Source organism: Zonotrichia albicollis, chromosome 1 (assembly GCF_047830755.1).
Source record: "Zonotrichia albicollis isolate bZonAlb1 chromosome 1, bZonAlb1.hap1, whole genome shotgun sequence".
Lineage (NCBI taxonomy): Eukaryota > Metazoa > Chordata > Aves > Passeriformes > Passerellidae > Zonotrichia > Zonotrichia albicollis.
The window spans coordinates 50,225,191-50,252,434 of NC_133819.1; the positions used below are offsets into that span (position 1 = coordinate 50,225,191).

Consider the following 27,244-nt stretch of genomic DNA (forward strand, 5'->3'; position numbering starts at 1 on the left):
TGCTTGTCTCTCTCTGACCATGAGCTGCTGGCTGCACTGTCTGTGATAAGTGCTACTCTTCCATCCTCTGTGCTGCCTTCCCTTCTTTCCCCTGTCTCTGCCTGCCAGATGTCATTAATCACATTTGTGACAGGCCACAATAAGACTTTTCCCAATTCTTTTAGCTCAAGTTCCTACCTGTGTCTCCTTGGTGTAGCCAGCACTGAATTGCCCTAAAAGCAGTTCAGGTATGTAGAAAAGAAGGAAGATATAATGGTCCTTCACAGACTTTTCCTTCCTCCAATCCTTTTCCCTTGGGTAATTCAGTCCCTGCTGTGACACTGTGAGTGAGTTGTGATTGCATGCTTCATCCCAAAATCAATTGTACAAGTAGCAGGAGACGAAAAAAAGGAAAAAAAAGTCAATGCAATTTATTGCAATTTATTGCAATGCATCAGAGTAATTTTTCTTTCTGTCAGCATGAAAGAGTCCTTGTGGACTTCACAAATGAGAGAAAAGTGGGAAGGTGAAAGGAGGGCAGTCTAGAAATTTGTTCTGGACTGAGGAAAACACCTTGCTAGGTCTGAAAGTCCTAACACTGGTCAAAGAACCCATTGCCCTTCTGCATGGTGCAGTGGCCTGGGCTGGTGCCTTGTTAACCATCCTTTGAACAGCTCTGGCCTTGGCTGCTCTGGGAGCAGATGCAATTGCACCCTCAGCTCACAGAGGTGTGTTTGCAGCTGCTGTAGTTCGTTCACTGCTAAGTAAGGCATGGGAAGCCAGCAGCCAAAACCTCCATCCTACTCCAAGGGTATAACTGCTGTATGGGAAAGGGAGCAGCCAGCCTCATTGGGGCTGAGCTAGAATTGGCTCCAACTGAGCAGAGAAAAATGCCTTTTTGCATATCAACAATATCACTGTTCATCTGAAAACCCTTCTTCTGGGTGGCAGGAACTGTCAGCAAGGTTTTGGCCTATCTGCTTCCATACTGTTGTCTACCTGCAGGCACAGCCCCATTTCAAGTTGCTGTGTGATGAGATTTCAAGAAGCTGTGTCGAGATGACCGCGAGGAGTCACAAAGTCTCTTTTTCCCAGCCCTGAGACCGAAGAAGAAGTTGAGATTCCTCAGCTCTGGTTCTCAAGGTTGTTTATTTTCTCTTATCTAATACATTGTCTTTGTGACCCACTGAGGTCTGTCTGGCCGGTTGGTTTGTGCCACACTGACTGCCTTGGGGCAGTGTTATCTTTTTATACTAAAAACTACACGTACATTATTCACAATAATTTTCCAATACCTATCACCTATGTTAGACAGTTTGTCTCTACTCTAGACCAATCCAAAAGTGCCACCATCACAGCAGAAAATGGAGGACAAGAAGGAGAAGAAAAAAGACAGGACATGCCCAGATTCCTCCATCTTGCCTCCTGAACCCCCATTCTAAAAACCCCAAATTTCTACTTTTTCACCCTGTGATAAATTCACTACCATTCTACTCAAACTCTTGTTGCTTGTAACTCCTCACACAAAGTTGGTAATTGTTTTTTCCGAGGGCTAAAACTGAAGGCACAGGTGTCTTTGACTCCGTGCCAAGGTCTCTGAGCCCCCTGCCAGGGTCTCAAGTCCTCCAGGGCAGTCAGAGGTTCCAACAGCTGTGATGCTCCTGCTGTGGTGGGGACTGGGAATGTGCCTGCTGGTGACTCCCAGGGCACCCTGCTCCCCACACCCAGGTTCCTAGGACATGGCACACAGGTTCACCTCCTTCACAGCTCCCTGCATGCAGAGGACAGAACAGCTTCCACACAGCTTGGCTTGAAGACTGTTGGCTGGAACAGGTTAGGGGACCGACCATGGTAGTGTGAGATCTGCAGGTTTCTTACAGCAGGTCTTCATGGACCATTAGAAGAATCATCTATAAAGCAGGAGTGTGTTTTAATCTGAGAAATGTTTGTCTAGGGACTGCCATTTCCCTCCCATTCAAAAAAAAAAAAAAAAAAAAAGGCAAAGCAAAACCCAAACAAAACTACACTCCTACCAAAAGAAAAAAATTCTACAGCTTGAATCCCTGCCTTTTTTTAAGTCTTCTTTCAGCACAGTAGAAAGTATTCCACCCAATCCCTTCCACACAAAAGTAGCACTTTCACTTCACTTCTTATCCAGCTAAATGTGCTGGCATCTGCAAATGGAGAAAAGGCGGTAATGGTGAGCTGCCTACAACATCCCATCATGAAACAAGTGAAGGATTTGGAGATTAACAGGCTTACCCAGCACAATGCTGCAGAGGGATATCCTGTCTCATTGACTTCTAAGGCTTCGTGTTTGATAGGATTTAAAATGCTTCTTTGCTATATTCCCTATAAATCAAATAAAGCAGCTAAATCCCTTGGTTCTACCCTTCTCTTCACTGTATCCTGCTAAGATATTTAGCAGTTTGAACCTGCTGTATCTATGCAGCTCTTTGCCTCATATTAGTGATCAAACCATCAGTAAAGAGGATGTGGGAACCCTTTTTTTCCAGCTAGTGAAGATTCCCTTTCTAACGCTCCTGGAATAAAAACCAAGCTGACCTCCCTAGAGGAGCAGGCACTGCAATGATGCATTTTCAGCATTGACAAACTTCACGCCTGTTGGAAGAAAGAGGAGTAGCTGAAACTCTTTCAGAATCTTCAGGGTTTCCAACTGTGTCCTCTAAAGACAGAAGATGAGGTGCATTGTCCACAGTTTGGGGAGAAGCAGTGTTCAATCTGCTGTGTGCTTGAGGATACTAATGAAATGGAGAGGTACAAAACACTGGGAGAGGTGTGAGGGAGTGGCACAAAGGGTGGTGGGAGAAACAAAGCTATCAGAGTTGCTCTTTTCCTCTCCTCCTGGGGCTTTTGACTCCACAAACCCCTACAGGGCGCTGCCATACTTGAGGGATTCAGACAAGAGTGGCCATCAAAATGAAGTAAACCCCTCCTCTGGGAGGAGACTGCTGAAGAAATACATCATGAAACATCACAGAGGTAAGTGATCCATGAGAATGGAAAGGTTTGGAGAGGTCAAGTGCCTCTGGCTTTTCTTGGTTTACATGGGATCAGGACCCTGGTGTAGTAGTGCCTACTGCTCTTCCTTGATGTGAATATACCAAAGGTGCTTTTCCATCACATAGGTTTAATCCAAAACCAAACTAGCACAAGGGAATTTCTGAAAACAAAGAAAAACAAGACAAAACAGCCTCTCAGCTTTGATAGGTGATTCAGAGGAGAAACAAAGCAGGTTTTTTCCTTGTCTGCATTGCCTTCCTAGGCCAGCCCTTTTCTTTCATCCTTGCTCTCAGTTCAATGACTTTCCAGGCCCTCCTGGGCTGCAGCAAAATTAACAAAGGCTCTGTCAGGGCCCTAGGAAAAATCTTTCTTTCTGCCATCCCTGCAGCTTGTTGTCTCTCTCTTCCTCCAGCAAGCCTTCCAGCCCTGGTCTGTCCTGCCTCTCCCTGCTTTGAACTCCTTGGATAGGTCACCTCGCACAGGTCCCCCTGCCCCTCTCCCCCCAAAGCTGCTGCTGCTGCTCAGGCTGGAGCTGGCAGGGTCAGGCAGCCTGCAGCCATGCTGCTGGGGGCTGTCTTTGAGCAGGGAGAAAAAGCAGAGTGTCTGTCTGCCTGCCTCTCATGCAAGGAATGTGACTCTCCATGAACAGTGATAGATGAGGGAGTCATGGAAAAAAAATAATTCTCTAGTGCAGGATCAAGCTACAAATCTTGTTAGGTGGTGATGGGAAGTATCAGTCAGAAGTCAAATCACACAGGGCTGCATATTTATCTGGCTATCAAAGTTGTGCAGTCTGTCCTCAGTGTAGCATTACAAAATGCAGTGATCTCTGTGGGCACGTGCAGGGATATAATTGGAACTGTGCAGAACACAAATTAGATTGGAGAGATTTCTTTTGCATCTCTGCTTTAAGTCATGGTGAGGTTGTTTCATTAGCAGCAGACATAAAGAAAAACTCCCCTTCTTGCTCAGTTGCTGGTGGGTTTTTAAAATTAAATAGCACAGCAATTCACAGTTTTGAAAGGACTAGAGCTGTGAGGAGATCTCACTCGTTCTGCACAAGCACATGGCAAGTAGATTTGAAAGAAATGACTACACATATAAAAATACCTCTGGCCTCAAAAGTCCAGCCTGTGGCACACCAGCTCTTGCCCTGAAGGGACCTAAAGCTTCCTTCGATCTTTGCCCCATTAAATAGTCAATATTTGCATGTGCATTGGTCTGAATTCTTTCTGTTGATGTTATGAAACCATCTTAAAAAATTCTCCAGCCAGTCAGTTGGGTGACCAACCACTATTGTTTCCAAAAGAAACTCGGTCCAAATTATTCAGAAGTAAAGATTCACTTGTTCCATCCATGGAGTCACTGTACACAGAAATCTGAAGAGCCCTCTGCACTTTATCTCAGGCTCTTATACACAGTCTGAATATTTTTTTGTATTTTATTTTATTGGGTTTTTTCCTTTTATTTTGTTTTGGGTGGTTTTTTTGTTTTTGTGTTAAATGAAGATGTCAAATATTCCAAAGGAACCACACACGCACACACAGAAAAAAAAGCCACTCCTCATCTGGCAAGGCTCTTTTAATGTTGTACTTTTACCAAACCACAGTACATACTTCAAATAAGGCCTAACAGATTATACTCTTTATAAATTTACAAACAGTTTATTCTCCTTAAAGAGATCATATTACTTTTATCAGTCTTGTGTATTTCAATTAATTATATGTTTATTCAAGCATAACATAGCAAATGTAGCCATAAATCTTTTAGACTAAGTGTCTATAACAGAGGAATCTCAGATACACTATACTTTCAGATTAGGATGTTGTTTAATATACACATTTTTGTTTAGTTAGGGTAACCATCATCTCCTGGTTATGCGTCCCATGGGAAAATTGTGCTCAAGAAAGAAACCTGTGGGCTAGAGTAACTGCAAACAGAGAAGGTCTTGGTTCACCTGACAGGAAATTGGGCCAGCTTTGTAGGCACATAACCCTGGGATTGGCTTTCCACCTGGTTTGGAGGGAAGGGGTGAGAGGCTGCTTTTGCTTTCCCAATAGCTAATGGCCCTGGTCTTTTCCAGGGTACAGACTGCTCCACAGCAGCAGGAACTAGATCAGTAAGAAAGGACAACTGCATTTCCATCCCTAAGCAATAACCCAGGTTATTGAGAGCTGGCTGGCTGGTAGAGATTAATTATTCAGATGTGTCATACAAACAGTACTTAAAAAAAAAAAAAAAAAAAGAAAAAGGGAGTAAAAGAAGAAAGCAAGTAAAATGACTTGTTTCTGTAGCAATTTCCACAATCTTTTGCTACTGCTATGTGTATGAATCTAATTCTGAACCATCATTCTTGTCCTAGTCTCTGCTGATCCCTTTTTCTGCTCACAAGGCAATACTCATAAAACAGCAACTAGCTGTTGCTAGTTTGCTATCTTGTCAAGCAAAGCCAGCAGAGTACCTCACTATGCTGTGAAACCCCCAATAGACTGCTAAAGAAACTGTGTTTTGAGGACCTCACACTGAGCAACATCACAGGCTGTGCAAGGCAGGTGTTTCTGAAGTGTTATATGGCACCAATGGCTTCAAACCTTCTCTCAAAGACTGAGAAAGAGGTTCCTGCTTGAGCCCAATATATCCCTGCCAGAGAACCAGTGAGGAAAGAAAAAAACCCAACACTGAGACAAAACCCAGATCCAAACCATGCAAATTATAGTTGAATAATTAAAACCAAAATCCAAGCCTGTACCCAAAGTGTCCCTTGCAACAGAGACAGCTGATTGCGTTCTAAACTGCAGAACCAGCCATTTCTGTAGCTCCTAAATAACAAGTTTGGCAATAGTTACCATGCACAAAGTAAAGGCCACTTATAAAACATCTCCATAAAAATATCTATTTATCTCTATATCTCTATTTATATATGTCAGTAAGAAGCATCAGACTGAGCACAGCCCAAAGCACTCCATGATGGGGGGGAAATCTATTTAATCTCCATGAAATTAAGCACTCTTAGTTAGGATTGGCATCCACATGTACGATTAAGTCAGTACAGGTAATTTCCATCAGGCTTCTCTTAATTAGCACTAGTCAAACAGGGTAGCAGAATTGCTGGGAGCTGAAGCCTCTCAGGAATATCGTGCCAAATCATGCTGTTGTGTCAGAGGAACTCCCTGGACTCTGGCTGCTCAATGTGTGAGTCAGCTCATTAGGACTGAAGATAATTTATGTGATACCTGCCCAACCAGCCCACTGATGAGTCTTGATCCACTGAAGAGCAGAGGGAAAGTTCCCTTTTGCTCGTGTATGACTGAGACTGACCATGCAACGCACATCTGTGGAAAGCCAGTTCTCTGTGCTTCAGAGTTAATAGCAACCAAGTGATGCCTTAGCCTTCTTTATTCAAGTGACTCTGATCCCTTCTCTTAAGCAGCTGGAGCTTCAAACGATCAGATACAATGCAGGAGTTACAATAGGGTGAGTGTAGTGTCTCAGGTGTTCCACATACAGAAGCACTTTTCCCCCTCAGAGATGCTGATCCAATAGAAATAAAATTATTTAATAACCAGTGTTGAGAGTTTTCTTGGATGTGTTCATAACAGAAACTCGCAGGAGTGCTGACTTGTTGGCCCTTTTGAGCTGGACCTTTAACACTCCAAGAGACTAAAATCACTAGAAGATTTTATAGTATAATTTTTGGTGTCCTACTTTGGAGATTACCAGCAGCCTTGTATAGCTGCTAAAAAAGCACAAGGGAAGTTGGTGGCTGAGAGCTCAATCTGACATCTTGTGGCTCTAAGAAAAATTAGATGCTAGTTTTGCCAGGCATTAATTTCATTATTGATATCTCTTGGGAAAATTTGAACCAAGCAATAGAAACTAACCATGCTGAATGGAATGAAGTGCAGCTGCCTAATTTTCAGACTCCCTCTGCCAGGCAATGCTGTGATTTTGGAACAGATACAAACAAGTTATAAAATAATGCCGCAGATGGCAGAAACCAAACTTGCACTTTCAGTCACTGAGTACCATGAACAGATAAAAGCCTACTGCAAATATAAAAGATGACAGGAATGGAGAGGCCATAACCCTTCCACTACAATGATTACATTTTAGGAAAGTGAAAGGCTTCACCTTGGTCAATGTAGCAAGCATGACTGGGAAGGAGTTTAAAGGTGACAGTAAAAGGTAGTAAATTTGTCAGTGAGAGGGAACACTTCTAAACAGAAGAGATGTGAAAAAAACCCAGAACTGTCAGCAATTTTATTTCTTTGGAGCAATGGGTGGAGGGGTTTGGAAAAAAGGAAACATTAGATGTCTACAGAGATCTTACTCCTTTACTCTTACCAGGAACTGTGTAGTGAAAGGGATTTTACACTGTGTTTCAGAGTGTGCAGCAAAGGCAATTCCTCTTTGTTACCTTGCCCTGTTGTAGTAGTTTATGCTCCAGGGATAAAGGTCTCATTAGTGCAAGACAAAAACTCTGCAGACCTTGATTTTATAACAGAAATAACTTACAACTAGCTGCTGATACTGTGTCCAGTGTTTTATGATGGCAAACCACAGATCTACTTCTAAACATTTGCCCAAAGGAGTTTTTCAAGACAAAGCAGTGCAGGGCTATTTGTTCAGCTTGTGAAGGATTTATTGCCTGTGGCAAGGTCAGACTCCTTCAGTGACACTCACACTGTAAGCACGAGAATGTGCACTTTAGAGAGCAAACATTAGCATACAGGGGATAGCTACCTTGTCTTTATTCAGCCAAGTTTATCTTCCATACTTCCACACAGACTTGGCTAGCTGCTCCATTGCTAACCAAAGCCATGATGAAATGAAGAAGAGCTGTTAGGCTGGGAATGCCCCAAATGAAGCCTGCTTCCACCTGACCTAAATAATCTAAATTTACTGTTTTCTGGCTGATTCAAGAGTTTGTTGCCTTGCTCCAGTGACTCTATCTGCCTTAAAGAGCCTGTTGATAGCCTGCTACCTTGGAAATGGAGTCAGTGGGGAAAAAAACATTATGACTGGACAGGATGCTAGATTATCTCATCTAGGTTCCCTTTCCCACAAAATGTTGGACTAGAAGGTGTTTTGTGGTCCCTTTCCAACTGTGATGTTCAATAAGATGGGGAAAGGTGACAAAAGACAGGAACAGGCAGCAACACATCTGAGACTTGTCTTCTAAGCAGGTAGAAGAGCTTGGGTCTTGTGACTCTGTACTCTCACCAGCAGCCTGGAGCAGCTTGTTTGAGTTTGACATCTTCAGCTGTACTCTTGCAACAGCCTATTTCAAAGCATGTGAAAGAGGGAACTCAGATATTTTGGCCAAAAAGGCAATGAACACATGGCAATATGTAACTGGTCACAACACTGTACCTACTCCAAGCTGCTGACTGGAGGGCAAGGAACTCTTTCTGGTAAAAGTTCTTTTTTTGCATGCTAAACATTCCCTTAAATGGTCTCAGCTATAGTGTCTGTGAATTCCAGTTATTTACATTTCTCACCTGTCAGAAAATGTAATCTCCCCACCTTCTCAATAAGAGAATTTCTTAGAGCAGCTCTGTGCTAGAATTTGGAATACTAGTTGTTGAATATTATCAGTACAAATACCTCTGCATTATAACAATTGATATGCTGATAGTGCATCCCTAACCCTTGGAGACAGCGGAATGAAAGCTATGGAATCTGAGGAAATAACAATTTGCTCTTCCTTAATACACTATTACATACCAAGTGAGAACATTAATGTGTGGCAAAACTAAAGGTACACACTTTTATGTTTGTTGTTTAATCCAGATGGTCTTTCTTAAGGAAACAACAGCAGTGGGAGTACAAATATACATTATTGGAAGCTGCTGAATCACAGAAGAAGCAGGATGTACTAAATTTGTTATTTGCTTATACGTGTATTTCCCAAGTGTATCTTACCCCCTGAAGTGGTTCTGGTTGTGCTTAAATAATTGTTCAACTTTGCTCACTTTGCTATTTTGAAAACAGAAGATTAGTGAAAAGAAATACTTCTCTGTGAAAGAACCTGTTGATACCAATTTTTTTTTTTACAGTAAGTGACTTTTTAAAAAAGACTTCTTGTGTAAAAAAGCCACAAATTGGCCCCTTTTCTTCCTGATTCTTAAGCTGTTGGCATAATAAGGGTTTTGAGCATAGTGCCTCAAGAAAAATCTGCTTAGATGTGAAAGTCAGAGTTAAAAGAACTGTGTTACAGATTGTTAAATAACTGCTTTTCCATTATCAGGTCCAAATCTTGTCTCATTTGAGGCACCATATGTGCCTGCTACTGTTGGGCACAGCCTGAGTTTATCTTAAAAATCGCACTTAATTTCAAGAGCGAGTGATTTTGCTAGCACTGCAGACTCATTGATTTGGAGCAAGATTGGTATCTTATTCACCCACATCATAGCAGCACTTGCCCAAGTGGTGCAGACATCATATCCTGAACAGCCTCAGGTTTTGGAGGTGCAGGTGCACACCCACATGGCTGCAGTGAGATGTGTGGCAGCAGAAGGGAGCAAAGACTCTTTGTGACACAATGTTCAAGTATCAGTCGGGCTTTACACTTGAACCTTCACTCCCATCTCTTGGTCCTAGAGCTTTTCTATAGAAATGAGAAATATTCCTGCATAAAATGTGCCTCTGCTGCTGGAGGTTTCAACAATCAGCACAAAAGAATGGTCAGAACCTGGTCTGACCCCGTTCTGAACACAGTATCCCAGCAGGACTTTGCCACTGTTATATTCCACAAAGGAAGTTAAGGTCTTGGATGGATCCAGGTATTTGGTGGGTGGTTAAGGCAATGAATGCTGTAGACAGAGCAACAGAGCCTCTGACTGAGGTGGTTGTTGCACTGATGCTTCTTTGCCTAGGTTTCACACTCTCCCATTCAAGTGCATTTAACACAGTTCTTTTATAAAATGCTTCGTGTCATAAAAATATTTTAAAGCCTGATAAAGTAGTTTATTAAAAGGAACAGACACAAGTCTGTTGAGCTGGGCATACATTGTTCTTGATGATTTCAATAAAAGGCTCTCATTCATGAAAGAAAAGACAGAGTTATGATAGAAAAGGAAGGCAAACAACCCACACTCAGTCATTTGTAGTATGCAACCCTTGTTAGTCTGGCAATGCCACAGAATCTGCAATAACAAATTTGTTTGAAAGCAAACTGCTTGCTGCTACCTGCAAAGTGATCAAAAGGGAAAAAGCAGAAAGGCAGCCATTAAATTTCTATCCAAACCCTGCTCTCTGACACTCTACCCACCTCAACATGTACAGATGTACACTTTGTAACAGGTAACACTGATGCAAGAGGAACATACTTGCACTTCAATAAATCTTCCCTGGTTTTAGCACCCTCTCTTCTTATCTATAACTGCATTCTGAAGTACCTTTATTCATGTACAAGGGGTCTTTTTTTAAAGAGGCCTTTCTGACATCTGTCCTTTCCAAAATTATTTCCTGGTACTAGAGATGTTAAAAATACAGGCAATGATAAGAATATAGAAAGCATGAGGAAACAGCTGTTATGGTGATTAAAACTATTTCAAATGTCTTATTTTTTCCCTCCTCTTTATTTCCCAATCTGGTTTCTAATAGAACTTTAGATGAAAGACATTCACAGAGGATATTTATGCATACAAACACACTGCCCTTCATTCATTCTGATTTGCATGCTGTTGCTGTTAGAAGGCAAGATTTCTGTTTAATTTCTCTGGGATGGATAATGACATCTGATTATCAGAATTTAGGTTCTGCTTTTCAAGAATGGCACCCTTTCAGGATTACCATGCTTGATGGAATGTGAAATCATTCATGGGATAAACCATATGGAAAGCTATTGCTTGTGGAACTTAGTTTCGCATTTCAAAACATACCCTGGAAATTAGATGCATCTGCCATTAAAGGACATTGTTTTAATTAAAATGAATTCTTACCAGTACAATAAACTTGTACATATACACCACTGCTTTGGCAGTCTTACTAAAATATTTGTGATGCCCATCCTCTCACATATGTCATGCTGCCTAGAGCATGACCCTAAAATGCTGCCGTAGCTTTGAAGTGGTAACTGCTAGAAGAGATATAAAAGTTACAGGTAAAGTTTAAGACACAAAAAGTACAAAGCAGAAATGCTCCAGTACGATTTAAAGATACATATTCCTATTTCATACATCTGAATTTTCTATCAGTAAACACGGAATAAGCAGTGTGTGAAAGACCTGATTCAAAACCACCAGACTGGACTGTGGATTTTCCTTGAGGCTGGGTTGACATCAAAATAAGTCTTCCATTGTTTTGGCTCCTTGGAGCTCTATGTCTCATTACCTGGTGGTCTGCAAGTCTTGTGAATGAGAATCCAAAACATTGTTTACATTATTTCACTAACATCGAGAACCCTGATCTCCAGCCCAGTCTTGCTCTCCTCACTGCTGGCGGCACTTTTGCCGTTGTTTTCTGTGCTGTCAGGAATGACCCTTTAGAAACACAACTGGGACACTCTGGTTCCCAAACCAGTACAAGAAGCTATATTTCTCTGCACAGTTCAAATAGGCGAAACAGCTACAAAACAGGTGATAAAAGACTGATTATTTTAATATTCTTTGGGGAAAGTACAGAGTTTTATAAAAGCAGGATCCACTCTCCCCTCAAACAGATATTCCCTCATCCCTGTTGAACAACATGGATTTTTGGCACAAGTAAGAGTGGGTGAAATAAACTATGGGTGTTGTTTCAGCCTTCAGTGATAGGCTTGCAGTGGAAGAAATTCTCAGAATAGATATAGTGCTAGCAAAATACACAGGCTACATCTCTCAGTCTGCTCCTGCTTCACTGCCAGGATGCTGAATGACCAGTGCCTATAATTAAACATACACCATTCTCAGAAATGAAATACAAAGCAGAAAGGCAGGAATTCACCCAAAGTCACCAAAGCCCTCTACAGAGACAGCTGCTTGTCGATAATATCATGTCTAAGGTCCAATTTAAGGAGAAACAAGAATTCTAATATTTAAAGGTTTCTAGGTTATGAAAGTGACTGCATTTTAATACAACACTAATGCATTTCACAGAAAAAGGTCCATGGTGTCCAGTCAATGGAGAGGTGCAGATGACCCTAACTTGATTTCATAAATTTAAGCTGTTTTTGAAACCTAAGACACTAATTTATAACTATTGCTTATGCAATGGTCAAAGGTTATTTCCCAAAAGTTTTCGCCTAATCTCCCAGGGTTGTAGGAGATTATCTGGTAAATTTTTTTGAAAATAAGTAAATAGATATCACAGGCCTCACTACCATAACCATGACTGTCTCTTGCTTTGCCAAGAACTTGGTTAGACATGGAGATCAAGCCATCTTTCCATTCTGATGCCATGCTGAGGCATTTAGCCTCAGCACTATTTGCACTGTGGCTGTTAAATCAGTCTCTCCCACATAAAGTAGCAGAAGACTTTAGTCTCTCAGGATACAGAAGTCTGATCTTCCTCACAGACATTAAATTCAGATTAGGAATGTTTTTTTTTCCTGCAAATCAAATGCCAATCTATGCAAATGATGCTCTGTTCACTTCTCTTGGTAGCTTGAAGTTGCAGGTAAGGGTGTTTTTCAGAGTAGACTAAAATACCATTGAAATAAAATGAAACATAAAATCATAGAGAAAAGATAATGCTTTTTCAATCCTACAGAGACATCTGTGATTGTTAGGTAGTTTGCTGAGTGGTGGTACAGGGTATGTCCATCCCCTGCTGATATTCCCCAAGGTGAGAAGACTTATTTTACACCCATGATTAAACCCAGGACTCATCTGCTTGATTACAGACAAGAGAGGCAGAAGTTGATACTGGAGGCAAGGCAAAAAGCTGCAGAGCACAAGAGTAACAGAGGTAATTTTTATGCCTACCTGAACCTCCCTGCCATGTATGTTACCTGAGAAACAGTAATTGCTTTTAAAACTGGCAATTTTTTTGTACGCTAATTCCAAATCCATAAATGGAAGAAATTAATGGGCTTGATTTGCTTTGATATCTATGTTCAATGATAATGTTCCTCCAAAACAGGACCTTAGGCTACCATCCTTAAAACCCAAACTACCTTTCTGACTTTCTGACAAATTGTGCTTATCAATGTCTTGTCTGGTAGGACTCCAATATTTTCTTTCCCCTATATGATTTTTTTTTCCATTTTTAAAGTGTCAATTCGAATAATGAAAGTTGCAACAAAAGAGATAATGAAATCAAAAATGCCAGCACTGCTCAGTGTAGTAGATTGCATGTTTGGGTGAAAAGTAAATCTTTCTTGTGCAGTAAAATGAATTAAATCTGTGCATACTAAACTCAGAAATATTAAAGACAAAGCAAATCTAGGACTGTCAGAAGAATAAATACTTTAAATGGGAAATTCCTGGTATTGATTCTGTTCTTTCAGCACATGGCAAAGCCCTGCAGTATATTCATTACTTCATTCTGTTCCACTGCAAGACCTGTCCACTAAGGCCCTAAATTCCTATCAATTCAGACCATAGGAGCATCATGCTTCTCTGCAGAGGGCAAGCTAAAGCTTTGTTAAATTATTGCCACAAAAGGATATTAAGTCTTCAGGCTGCCCCTTTGTCTTTCCTTCCAGCTGCCTGCCTGCTGTTCAGGTGACACCTAGGACACTCCTGATTTGAGAGGAAAAATGAGATGCAATGCTGTACTTGGCATTGGCCTTGCTATTCTTAAAAATGCCCTACAAAGACAGTAAAATAGTTGGGGTGAATCTCTGTATTGAAAAGTAACTCTTCCCCGTGTGCTGTGTGTTCCTCACATGCTCTGGAGGCAGAGTTTTCAAGCCTCCTTTACCTCACCTTCCTGACTGTGCAAACACTGCCAGCGGAGGCTTTCCTTGCAAAGGGACTGAAACAAGGGATTTAAGGAATAAATTGCTACTCTCAAGTTGAAAAAAAAAAGGGTGTGAAGTTCATGGGTTCAAATGCACTGAGTAAAGCTGTACTAATACTTCTATGACAGCCTATTAAGAATAAACAGAAGGAAACAAAGTCTGGCTCTATATCCCTACTACAATGTACAGAATATGCCAATATGCCACAGGCAGAGCTGAGTTTAACTTGGCACGTGCCTCAGGTGGTGACCTGGTGCCACAGACAAGGACACAGGAACAGACTAGGTCTACAGACTCACACAGCATCATCCTCCCTCAGAGACCAACAAAATAATACAAAAAACCTTTAAAGCCTCCTGTGCTTTATGATAATCCTCTTTAGTAATAGTAGTCATAATAACAGTATTTTTACATTGCTGATGAGAATTGCACACAATCAGTGAAGTGCCTGGGTCAAGAAGATGGGCCCTGCCAGGGCTGACATGGGCTGATGAGATGTTGAGAAACTGGTGAATAAAACTTGCATTAGTCCTCACCCCCTGTCCCACCCCCTGGATCAATGTCACCCAAATAAACGGTGACGTGGTCACAAAGGTGCAGGGCTGAGGGCAGGGAAGTGGCCAGCCAGGAGGGAACACAACGTCAGGAAGAAAGGGCTGCCACTTGTTCTCAGGACAGAGCCACCCACATTTTAAACAGCTTTTAAAAATATAAAAAACCAGCCCTGTTTCTTGTCACAGGTATCCAGAACATCTCTAAACACACACAGAAATAGACAGGTATTACTGAAAATTGTAACCAGTGCTGAAGCTGCAAAACTGCTCTTTGTTGTAGTTGTTGGGATACAGAAGGGGCAATTTGCTGTAAATAAATATTAAAAAGTATTTTTTCTTAAATTCTTGAGATATTCTTTTTTTTTCTCCAGTCTCAGTGGTCTCTTTTCCTGTCACTTGCTCCTCCAGTTGTGCTGATCTTTTTATCCTATGTGTGCTCAAGTGTCCGACACAGTGTTCTCTCTCCACTGCAAGAGTCACCCCAGCCCCACCCTGGCCCAGCTCACATCCCACCCCAGGCCCCATCCCCGTGGGCTTAGATAAGCCATTCCTTCTTGCTCTCGTCGATGGTCTCCGTGAAGTTGGGGTCGTTGTTCATGATGGCGGCGTCGGCGCTCTCGGCGGACTCTGCGCCTTTGGCCTCGTTGGTGTGGTAGGTTCCCTTGTGGCGGAACATGTAGCGGATCAGGAACACCAGCGTGCACAGGATGGTGAAGATCACCACCGCGATGACGCCTGCGCACAGGAGGGAAGAAAAGACGCCCCCGGTGAGACCAGCTGCGGGCTTTAACACAAAGAAACGACCCCAAAACTCCTCTGAGCTGAGCTGAAGCTACTCGGGCACGTGGGCATCACCACTACTCTAATATTTATATATGGTTTCCACTATATACAGAATGCAGCTCCTTGAAGGCTGCTGGTGACTCCCATTCCATAGGTAAAATCTTCAACATTAATAACCTTTTTACAGACCTAAGCTTTGCTGACCATGAGGCAGAGAGTGCTGAGCGCTCCCAGAACTGTGGGGTGTGTTGGTGATGTGCGGGCAGCTCTTTGAAGGTGGAATCTCTGATGTTCACTTTCCAGTCAATGGCTGTAAAGACCTATTCTAGCTCCTCCACATGTCCTTGAAAACTGGCTTGGTTCACTGTTGGCTCACACCACCCACTAAGCACTGGCTCCACATAATTGCAGATGTTCCCACTTTATCATCAGTTCTAGCCTTAATTGCTCTCCCTGCAACGGTCTATTTTGGGTTCAACCCTGTTATAGAGAAGTCTCATGAGTGTTATCCCCTTAGGCATAGGCATCTATGCGATAAAACAACACTCTTCCTGTTTGAGTCCTTCTGTACAGGCAAAGAAATCTTCCAAGATGAAGAAGTTATAAAATTTTCAGAAAAAGAATATTGTTACCAGCCAGAGTTTTGTTATGCTACTTTATACTAACTGATGCATTGGGCAGGTGAACTGAGGCTGTTAAAATGTGGCCTGCTTTTTCTGAGGAATGCAATGCTTTCCTTCCAGTATTGTAAAGTTTCAAAGTATTAGGAAAAGTTATAAATAATAATAAAAATATAAATTAGAAAGGAAAAATTACACAGCAAATCAAGACTAAAGCAACACACCTAAACCTGGATATGGAAATATGCAGCTTTATTACCAACTGCAATTCAGCCATCAGAGATATGTACTGCAAAGTATCTTGGAAAAGTAGACGGTTTTCTTACCTCCAATAATAGCTGAGTTTCTGTTAACTCCATCTCCTATAGCTTGACCATTGTATGGAAAATCAGCACTTGCTGTAAACAGAGAATTAAATGTTGTAAATAGCAGTGAAACTTCTGTAAAAGTTCAGAAATACATCCGACATCCTCAGATACAACTTAAAGAGAACTGTGATCACTAGATATTTATCTATAGATGAATAAAACCAAAAAGATCTCTTAATATTGTCTAATGCCTCAGAACCTTGTTCCTCATAACAAAAATTAAATTAAAATAAAGAAGATACCCTTGGTGAGGATTGCTGTTGTCACAGGAAGACATTTTGTCCTTTACTAACATAAAGTCAGTAAGTTTGAAGTGGTAAAAAAGCACAAAACGAAACAAACCCCTCTCTTTTAAAAGTGCGTGATCATACTTATAATTACAGAGATTTTTGCCTTTGTCAGTGCTACCTATTAAAGGCTTCAGAAGCTTCCAGGATTTTGTAACCACCATTGGGTACAAATTCAAGCTCCTTGAAAGATAAAACTTGAATCCCTTTTGCTGCTGCAAAAGTTAAGAGTAAGAGAGGGGCTGCAGCTTCTGTTGGTCAGAGCCACAGAGCAGCCACCCCACAGAGCACATGCCAGCACTTTTGTCACTGTGGGAGAAAGCCCAGCAGGGCAGCTGAGCCACTGCTGGAGCTGCTTTGGAGCTCAGGAGCAAGACTGAGAGCTGGAGGAGCTGAGGCATGGGAGGCTGTGGATGAGGAGAGCCTCCAGCACACGGGTAAGGAGAGGAAGTACAGGCTGATGTGCCAGCCTTCATTTGCCAGTGACCTGAAAAGAAGAAAATCCTGGCAGCAGAACTGGATGAAATGGGATGAATTTGGATAGTAGCCTTGGTTTTAACCTCCAGAAAATATCACAGAGGCAATCTCATCAATTAAACTTATCAGCATTTTCTTTACAGTCGGACATAGCAACTGGACACTGCAATGACTAAGCAAGCCTAGGGAGCTGGGTGAGGAGTTGCAATAATTTCCTTCTTTGCCCCCGGACTCAGACATTGATTTTGAAATAGAGAAAATGTTGTTAAAAGTGCGTTAACTGGAGAAAGTTAAAATAATCAAGGATATGAACTGCTTCTCAGGGCAGCCTTTAAAACCCCACTGTATTTTCTTTGCTTGATGGACTAGGTGATACTGTATGAAAATAATCAGTTGCCTTTACAGAGCAGTGATGCATTCAGTATACCAAAAACTGGCTCAGGGAATTCAACTGTCTTTCTGTTACCATGGACTAAAACCCATAATAAAGTTCCTTTTGTATTGTAAAGCAGCTGCACAAAAGAATGAATGGTTTCAGCTTGCCACATGGCCTGAAAAGAGGTTTGGGGCCAGAGAAGCCCTCTGTGTGCCTACCCTGGGAGGGAGTTGAACCAGCTGTGTGTTCAGCAGCTGGATTTTGGCTGGCTGCCTGGGGCACAAACAGGAGTGTGCTTCTCAGAGCTCAGCAGAGGGGCCCTGGCCAGCAGTTTTTGCCAGCAGCACTTGTGCCTTTGACATTTGTTGGTGCTCTGGCTCCTGAAAACCTTCATCTGCATCCCTCTGAAATGAATCAAGCTATAAATTGTAGAAGATAAATAAATACCTGGTTCCATATCAGTGGATTTTGCTTGAAAGAGCTGTGCCAGGACCATTAATGAAGACATTTTGGCACAGGATCTATAAACATACCCTTGCACTGCTGGCAGTGGGAAATCCTACTTTCAAACCTGCCCTCCCTGCATGTCAAGGAAAATCCTAAATCCAAATAATACTGTAGGGAAAGCATCAGTTTGCCAAATCCCAAGGAATTCCTCTCTGCCATTCCAACCCAAAAGGAGGCCTCTTGTCATCTGAGCAGAACCACAGGCAGTTAACAAGTCCTAGTATTTGCATTAGAGTTGGTCTCCTGTGTCCTCACACAAGAAAACTGAAAATCTACAATGGTCACAGTTCTTCCTTTTCTTACAACTGAATATTATATTTTATCTTCTTTTCAAAGGTTATTTCAAGGACAATGGCACTAGTGAAGAGTGAAGAAAGAGGAAAGCTGCTGTCCATGCCAGCATGATCCCTCTTGAGCTGCCACATCACACTGGCTATGCTACAAGGGATTCCTGGCAGATGGAAGAGCACAGTCTGTGATGTTCAAGAGGCACTGAAGCACACTGCAGGATAAGGAAGGACATGATGCAGGATGTGGAGCTCCATCCTTGACCTTGTCTGAGAGCTGCTGCTAGGCCTGGACCCAATGCCTCCACACACAGCTGCTCTCCATGGCACCCAGACATCTCACACGCTCAGGAGGAGCTGTCCATGGGCTCAACAAGCACCTGTGATTCACTCTGAGACCCTCACCTCTGACAAGGAGGGAACAAGAACTGGTGTCTCAGAGCAGGGGACACTAGTTCAGCAAGAGCTCATCATCAGATTGGCAAAATTATGCCCTGCTGCAGCTGCTGGAGCACCAGGTGTGCTGCAGGGGAAAAAAAGGAGCTTAGACTTTCATGAATCTTTTTTTTCAAGCACTTGTAGTAGTGTTGGCAGATATTAGCACCATAATTCATTAACTCCTGTTCTGTTATTCTTGTGCCCCCAAGAGACCTGCTTGTGTATTATGGGGATTTTTTTAACTGAAAAGTATCTAAAATCTCATCCAAATGTGAGATTATAGAATATATTTTGCTGCAAAATTATCCATACATTTTTTTACTTGAAGTACTACTATAGATTGATAAAGAAGAATGAAAACAACTAATTAGTTTCCTTTTTTAACAGGACGTTCCCTTGAAATTCTTCAGTAGCTTCTCAAAAGATCAGAAAGAGCTGTAGGTCAGAGGTCTAAGAACAACAAAAGGAGAGCTATAGGTCAGAGGTCTAAGAACCACAAAAGGGCAATTCCTGCCACAGCAATTAGGCAGAGAAGAACATAGGAGGGTCCTTGACCCTCCAAGATGAGCTTAACAGGTACCAAGTGCAGGTATTTCAGACAGGAGTTACATCATTCAAACACACGGGGAATCCTCTCTGACCTTACTACAGTCACATTCCTTGGCAATATTAATAAAAAAAGACAACTAAAATGAGTTTTTCTTCCATTGCTGCTGGAATTCAGGAACTGAAAGAGGAAAGAATACATTAGAGCATGCTGACAAAGGGACAGCAGTAATTCTGATCCTCTGGTAAAAGCACAGAAAACTATATAAAGTGCTGCTCATAGGCTGTAAAGAGCAATTCCTAAAACAAATCTTCCCTAGGCTTCTCCAAGTAGCCATGGTCTCATGTGTGTGATTCAAAACACGAAGAAGGGAGCAAAGAGCTTTTTAATCTATCCTGGGAAACAGAAAATCTATCCTGAGAAGCTAAATATTGACCCAAGAAATGTCCTGCCAGCTGCCTGAAATCCTCTGCTCACGCAGCCGTGGCACAGAGCCATCAGTTTGCTGTCACTGCACACCAATGACCTTTTCCTAAAACCTGCAGCTAGTGCAGGGACAGATTGCTCTGTACCAGGAAATGCTCAGCTCCTCTGTGGCTTAGGAACATCACTTTGTCTGCTTCCCTTCCAGGATCCAAGCTGGCAGATGCTGCTCTTTGCATTGCTGCTCTTTGCTGCCCTTCCCCAGCAGGTTTGCTTCAAACAGCACCATCCTGAAGCTAACTTATGTAAAAGGACACAGCACACTTTGCTTTCTCTTTCTTACGTAGGTTGCTGTTTCAATACTTCCAATAAGCACAGAGTAAACCTACAGAGTCTGTACTTATGTTCTGCACTTTTCAACTTTCTGTTATTAGGGTAAATGGGGTTGAAGAAACTTTGCAGCACCTAAAAGGGTGATTAAAGACTGACTGCAGGCAAATTCCATATTCTGGCCATCATTTTAATGACATTTGAAGCTTTAGATGACCACAAAAATGCAGTAGGAGACCTAACATTCTCCAGCATGCCCAGCATGGTCATTGCCACAGTCAGATGCAAAACAGCAGCCCTCAATGAATGGAGAGGGAAGATGGGACTGGATAAACAGAGCACAATTAGGATTAGATGTTAAGGATGACAGATGTGCTTGGTTTAGCTGAGTGAATTAATTCTGCTTCATTATGACAGGCATGATTCTGCATCTGCCATTTTCAGAGGGAAAATGGTTTACAATGGTTCCACATAAAAGCCTTTTACAAATTCACAAAATTAAGGTAAAAAAATGACCTTGGTAAAGTAGCCCAGAAGGTGAGTGTGGGCTGAGAAATGAGCAAAAGGCTGTTCAGTAAAGGCAAGGGGAAACCCAAAACCAAAGTGAGGTGGGCATTTTCAGGTAAAGAGCAGTATCAAGAAGTACACACTAAAAAGGCAAATTTTGTTTTGAGATACATTAATAGGACTAGTTATACATAAGTCATTGAAAGCAATTTTTTTTTAACTGAACTTTTTTTCTGAGTAGGCAAGTCTTGGGTAAAATATTCTGCACTACAAAGGAAGATACAGTTTAGATTTGCTCCACAAAAGGAAGTGTGAGAGTTATCACAGTTTCATTCAGTTTCACAGAATGAAATGTGAAATGCTGGAAAATGAGCTTGTTCAGACTAGATTTTATGTGCTGCAAGACTTCTTTGACATTTCATCTTTGCAGATGTACACAATCTTGAGAGGTGTTTGTCCATTACTAAAACCAGTTGGGTTTTCACATAAATATGAACTGAAGAAGCAACCAGAACCACCAGATCTAATGATCACAAGGTATATAAAACCCACATCAATCAAGGCATTGATTAGAAGCAAAACAATAAGATAAAAGAAAAGATGTGAACTATAACTCCATCTTCCCTAATTCTATTCTGCAGCCAAGCATCCAAGAATTGACTTTGCAATGACAGCAAATGCTCACTTACATGTTAGGATTTTGAGAAAGTGTTGGACACTAGATCCATTCACTAATCTGGTTCTCCATAGGACCACAGCACAGAGAAAAACAAAAGCAAGCTCTCTGGTGTCATTCTGTAAATTATGTCTACCCTGCTGGTCAGGTGAGACTGTACTGCTGTGGCTGGAAATTACAGAGCTCTCCTTATTACAGACTCTAAGAACAGAACCTAATTGCTTGAGTCTTGATAGTAGAAATTAATGTGCAGTCACAGCCCCATTCCCCTTCCTGAAGGGACTGGATCACAAGTGAAACTCTAAAGGCAAGCACAGAAATGATGGAGCAGGAGTAAACAATGCCATTACAGTCCTACATCAAAGGTGAGCAACACAACCCTTAGAGTGCCCTTTTGTGCTCATCCCACTACCTGTGCCCAGCCCATCCACTTCTCTCCTCCTGAGTTTGGCTCTGTGAAGAGCTCTCATGACACATAAACTGCAGCAGTTCAGAAAAAGGAAAAAAGAATCTGAAGCAGCATGAAAAAACCTGTCTCTTATAATGCACATTATTTTGTGTCTTACTTTGCATTGAAAGTTCATATATTTTTATCTTTTAAGTTAATACATCTATTTTTTTTCCTACTTTTCTAAGCTGAAAACTCAGAAAGGAGGAAAACTACCCCTACTCCTGCTTTTCTAGGCATTTGAGAGCAGATTTTGAAGGAGGACTGTTTAATGTTAAACTCTGTTAACATACTTTACTTGAAGTCCTAAGAACACCAGGTTAAGTGTTAACACCAAGAACTTGGCTGAAGAGATTTTTAATATTAAACACCTCCAGGTTTTAAAAAACCAACCTCACACTTTTCCCCCAAAAAATATCTAAAAGATATTATTAACCAGGCTGTTTGTAAAAGGTCAGCTTTGTTCTAGCATACTATGTGGGGTCAATCATCACTCCTTGAATTTTTAGTGAGGTCTCAACTGTAGTGTTAGAGGGTTATATGTATGTCCTCATTATGAACCACTTTCCTGAATTTATGGAAATAGAAATCTTCACAGTCACTGACTTAATAAATTCTTTTTAGCACAAGTTACAGGATATTGGAAAAAATACACCCACTTAGCAATTCTGTAACTACCAGAACAGACGTGCAGCTTAGAGGGAAAATTGGGGCTTTTAATTTAAAAAATGTCATCTTCTTCTCTCTGTTGCCAATAATGCTAATTATTTGGAACATGAGAATCTCCATGTTGGAACAAAATTCACTAATTTCTTCAGTCTTTTACAACCATCTTGACTGGGGGAGACAGAAAAGAAAAACTCCTCCAGTGCATTAGTACTATTTGGACCAATTACTTATACTAAGTTTTGTCAGGTATGTTCAGTTAGATCAAAAATATTTTGAAAAGTTTCATTTTGTTTTCCCTTTTGCGGAATCTCAAGTGGTTTTTATGTCAGCTTCTGGTGAGTTCTGCTGAGAGAGATACATGCACAGAGATAATGGAAAACACAAAACCTGTGGGTTACATTTCTAGTGTGAAGGCTCCCCAGTTCTGTCTTTTTGTTCCAATACAAAATGAATATAAATTTAAAAAATCCTCTTAAATGATGGTTTAATAGAAACATTGTCCTCTGAACACCCTTCTGCATGCAAATGCCTAGGACAGTGGGAAGGTAAGTGGAGATTAGAGAAGAAAAGTGTTGTTGGATGTTACTGTAAAAAAAGCATCAATTTTAGAATGAACAATGGAAATACTAACAATGAACAATGGCAGTGCTGGGAGAAAATGAAGTGAAAGCTCCCTGGTCAATGAACTGGGACAATACATACTCTCCACACTAGACAGCAGACAACCTAATCAGCAAAGATAGCTATTTGTGAATTTCTGTGTTACCAGCCCTTTAACTTCCTTCTGCAGGTGAGCTTTGCTGCCCATACTCTTAAGGAGAGGAGAAAATGGAGTTTTACCAATGGCTTACACTAAGATAGATGTACAATAGTCTTTTGGTTTTTTTTGGTCTTGACAGGCAATCTGCCTAGCAAAGGGACTGAAAAACTTGTGTCTTGTTAGGAGACCAATCCTTGCAGCTTGAACTCCCCCAGTCAGTCCTGGATGAAATACAAAACAGGGAAAATATTCCTGCACTGCCTGTTGGGATGGGTTAGGGGATTATCCCTTGCTTTCCTCTTTGTATGATTGTTTCACACCTTCTTTGGCACACAAGCAAAGTAATTGTACAGAGTAGTGGTAAGGCAAGACACTTCACAACACTAACATCTGGTACCTATAAACTACAGAATTGTATTCATTTAAAAAGGAGAACAGACATTTAGCATCACTTTTTGATTTTATCTGCAGTTGAACTTCAGCAAGTTGGACCTCAGAATTAGTATTTTGAACATTATCTCTGTCAGATTTCCAATTGATTTGCAGCACATTAGAGCACCCTCATCCATCAAAGACCTAAACTCATCTATCTTTTAATTCCTGGTAGCAACATCTGTTTGACACTGAGTCCCACTATGACTCCAGACAAGAGTCATGCTGGCCTAAGCTACCACTTCCATGAAAATTTTATGAGCAGTGCTTACATTTCACCTGTTAAGGAAGAGTCACAAATACTTCCTTTTATAATTAATGTAGAAGATGAAGCGCTTTGGTGCTCTCAAAGGAACAGTGGAGTTAATGCTGGCCAAAGCCTGGCTGTATATAGCTAATCACTGACAATGGACCCAGAGGGAACATGTGAAAGAAACACCCCTCCCCTCCCTCCCAAAAGAAGAAAATACACCCCAATGAGCAAGAATACCAAACAAACCTGCAAACTTATGACAGCTACAAAAAAGGAGAAAAAAATGAGAAAGACTCAGACTGGGGATAAGAAGTGGGTCAGACTGGAGAGTTTAAACCTAAAAACCCCTTTAACAGCTGTAATGATCTGACTGTAATCTAGAAGAACCTCTTACACAGGAAGTAAGTGTGTTTCTGCCTGAGGAAAGGAAAAAGAAAGCAGTCACCTGAAGTGCTCAAGTATCTAAAAGCTTTCTCCTCTACTCCACTTTCCCCCTAATTTACACCATCTCTATGTGCCTGGTTAAGAATAGTACTTGTGTAAAAAATAAAGTTTTTCCAGAGGGTGGAAAAGACTCTCTTTTTAGTATTAGCACCTTCTCTTGACATTAGGTAGCAGCATTAATATTCAAATCACTGCTTATGAAACAGCTACAATACTGGTCTGTCAACGAATGCCAGAAGAATTTACAAGCTTGGCAGTCTGCCAGCTGTCTGATACACTAGACAGAGTGTCAGAAATCCCACACAGAAATTATATAGTCTTAAAGTTAAGAGAAAGCTATACATAATTGTGTGAAGGAGCTACATGAGACTGAGGGAGGCATTTTTATTCCAAATCAATAGAGAGATTTGCAGTAATTCAAGCACCATAATTAAACCCTCTAAAGATGAAGCACTGATTGTGCCAAATTTCAGACAGATGCTCTTCCTAGTTAGCTGTTTGATGGGCAGGAGAAAAATAGAAACTGTTGCATTTAAATGTTCACCACTTACCCTCTTGTCTGCAAGAAACACTTGGTGCTTAAAAACTGACCTATGAGTTTCTGCTAGACTCAATCCCTCCTGACTGACAAAAATTGCTACCTTTTTGTTTGAAAACAACTCAGGTCAAGGCCATGGATTCTGAGACAATATTTATATTGGGAGCATGGGGGATGAATGCTGGTCACTCTCAACAGAGTAAACAATCACAGAAATGTGCCAGACTGGCAGTGGAAGAACCTCTTGACCCACAGAGCAGGTTGCAAATGCATCTTCAGTCTCTTATATAAAGAGTGTAAATATTAAGCTACCTTAATGACAGACAAACAACCTCCCAATGTTTACACGCCATGTTAATTAAAAAAAACCCAACCCAACAACTTTGAGTAATCAGTAACCCTGAAGAGAGAATCTGGCATGATTCTCTGATTGCAGTACAGGTTTGCTACGCTTGACAAAAGGAGTGTCATTTTATTCTAGCAGATACCTTCATATCTATTACAGCAACTTTAGACGGTCACTGTGGTGAGAGAAGGACGAGAATCTTGTTCTTTGATCAGAAGGCTTGATTTATTTATATAATACATATAGTACATTATAACTATACTAAAAAGAATAAGAAGAGAAGTTGCAGAGAGCTGCTCAGCTAAGAATAGAATAGAAAGAATGAATAACAAAGTTCTGTGTCCAGGGAATCTGTCCCTGAGCTGCTCCTGTGATTGGCCTTTAATGGTACACATGGAAGATGAGCCAATCACAGGGGCACCTGCTACATTTCACAGCAGCTGATAACAATAGTTTACATTCTTCTTCTGGGGCTCTGCTTCCCAGAAGATGGACAAATGTGAAAGAAAGGATTTCTATGAAAAAATGTCTGCGACACATATCTATTTCTAATTTTGCTAACACTAGGAGATCAAATTTAGATGTGTAAGGCTGCATCATGAACAAAAGTGGTGAAGCTCCTCTGTGCCTCCTGCCTGGACTTGCACGCCCTCACAGGAAGCCTAGGGAAGTGACCCTGCTCTCCTGCCATCCCCTAAAAGAGAGAATGAGCACTTTGCCACATGTCACCACTAACTTAATGCTCATGCTCTTGGACTCACTGATGTGTACAGGACTCTTTCAATGTCTGTGGCCAGGAGAAGAGTGTTTTGTTCATCAGTTTGTGACCTAAGACCACTTTGAGGGCTGCATTGTCACCCATCAGCAAATAACGCCTTTGATTCTTCCTTCCCACTGTGCCATTTGTAGCAAGCCCTGGATAAGGGCAAAAGCTATTTTCCATCTTCCTAGCCACATCCACAGCAGCACACATCTGACCCAGCTTCTCCTCAGGTGCTGCTGCTGTGCTCTCTGAGATGTGGTACCAGTGGTCAGGGGGTGAGATGTGACTCAACCCACGGCATCTGAATCTGGAAGGTGACCTTCAGCACTGCCACCAGTAACATGAGGGACACTTTCTCTTCGAGCAGGAATTGACTGCTCTCTTTCTCTTGACAAAGAAATTGGCTGGCCAAATAGGTGAGCTTGGATGTGTGGCCAGTGCTCAGTGCTGTTGCTCCCTTCTCCTGCCATCACTTGTTAAAGGAAGAGGGATGAATTCTTAACAAAAAGAGAAAGAATCCTGAAAGCAGCTGTTTTAATATTGATGACAGTGGTACATGATTTTGCAGGACATGCTCAATATGGGGGTATCAAAGTAAGATGTTGATTTGTAAAAGGCAAGACCTTTCAACTATTACAAAAAAATAAAGAGCATTTAGGGTTTAAACACACACAGAAAAAAGTCACGCCACTTGAAGAATGTACAGATGTAGCATTTAATCCTGCCCCATTTAATTTGTAATATGTTGAAGCTAATATAGGTTTAACTAAATCCCATGTTAAATACTCTAGATGCCATTCTGTTCATACTCAGAGTAAATGCATCTTGCAGCTACAGAGCACTATGACAACTTAGGGCTGCTAAAGTTTGCCAGCTATTGTGTGCACCTTGCCTTTCTGGATCTCCTGCTTTTACTAAATTCAAGATTGGGTGGTTTGGCAAGGTGGAGCACATTTTACGTAAAACAGATAGGTATATCCGTGTAATAGGTTTCTTTTATCCTTTATTTATATGAATAAGAAAACTTCAGAGATGAGATTTCATTAGTAATTGGCAGAACCTTAGATAAAAGCACCCAATAACGTCACTACAATAATATGCAACTTCGAATTTTAACTACAAGGCATTTTAGGTGTTGAATTTTTTTACTACAAAAATAATAATGTTTGGGCTTTTTTCTGCTTCTCTACAATGAACAAGGTGTCAGCTATCATTTACCTATATCTTAGCTAATTTGAACTAAGAGATATTAAAAACCCCCTGTGTTTGGCTTTTTTGTTAACCTATGCAACAGCAATGGATATTAAAATGCATACCAATACAGTTAAAGGCTATAGAAATTAAAACTTTTTTAAGTGTATGCCAGACAGGTAATTCAATGGTTTGGACAATATATAAAGGTAGATATGCTCATTAATCAGGCTCTTTTTAGCCTCTTTTCTACACTCCTATTGATGTAACCAAGGCAAATTGGATTGTCTGACATGAACTGAGATAATACTGATGGGGGGAAAACACAG

The 27,244-nt window shown here is 41.2% G+C and overlaps 1 protein-coding gene across 1 annotated transcript in view; it reads right to left on the reverse strand.

The window, feature by feature from the left end:
* Positions 1-14,728: 14,728 nt before the first annotated feature.
* Positions 14,729-27,244, reverse strand: part of CNTNAP2 (contactin associated protein 2) — a 1,022,680-nt gene continuing 1,010,164 nt past the window's right edge. Inside the window, exons 23-24 of the mRNA XM_005485915.4 lie at positions 16,175-16,246; positions 14,729-15,180 (exon numbers count right to left, since the gene is read on the reverse strand). Of these exons, the coding sequence (XP_005485972.2) occupies positions 14,981-15,180; positions 16,175-16,246 (272 nt within the window). The 3' untranslated portion in view covers positions 14,729-14,980. The remainder of the gene's footprint in view (positions 15,181-16,174; positions 16,247-27,244) is intronic.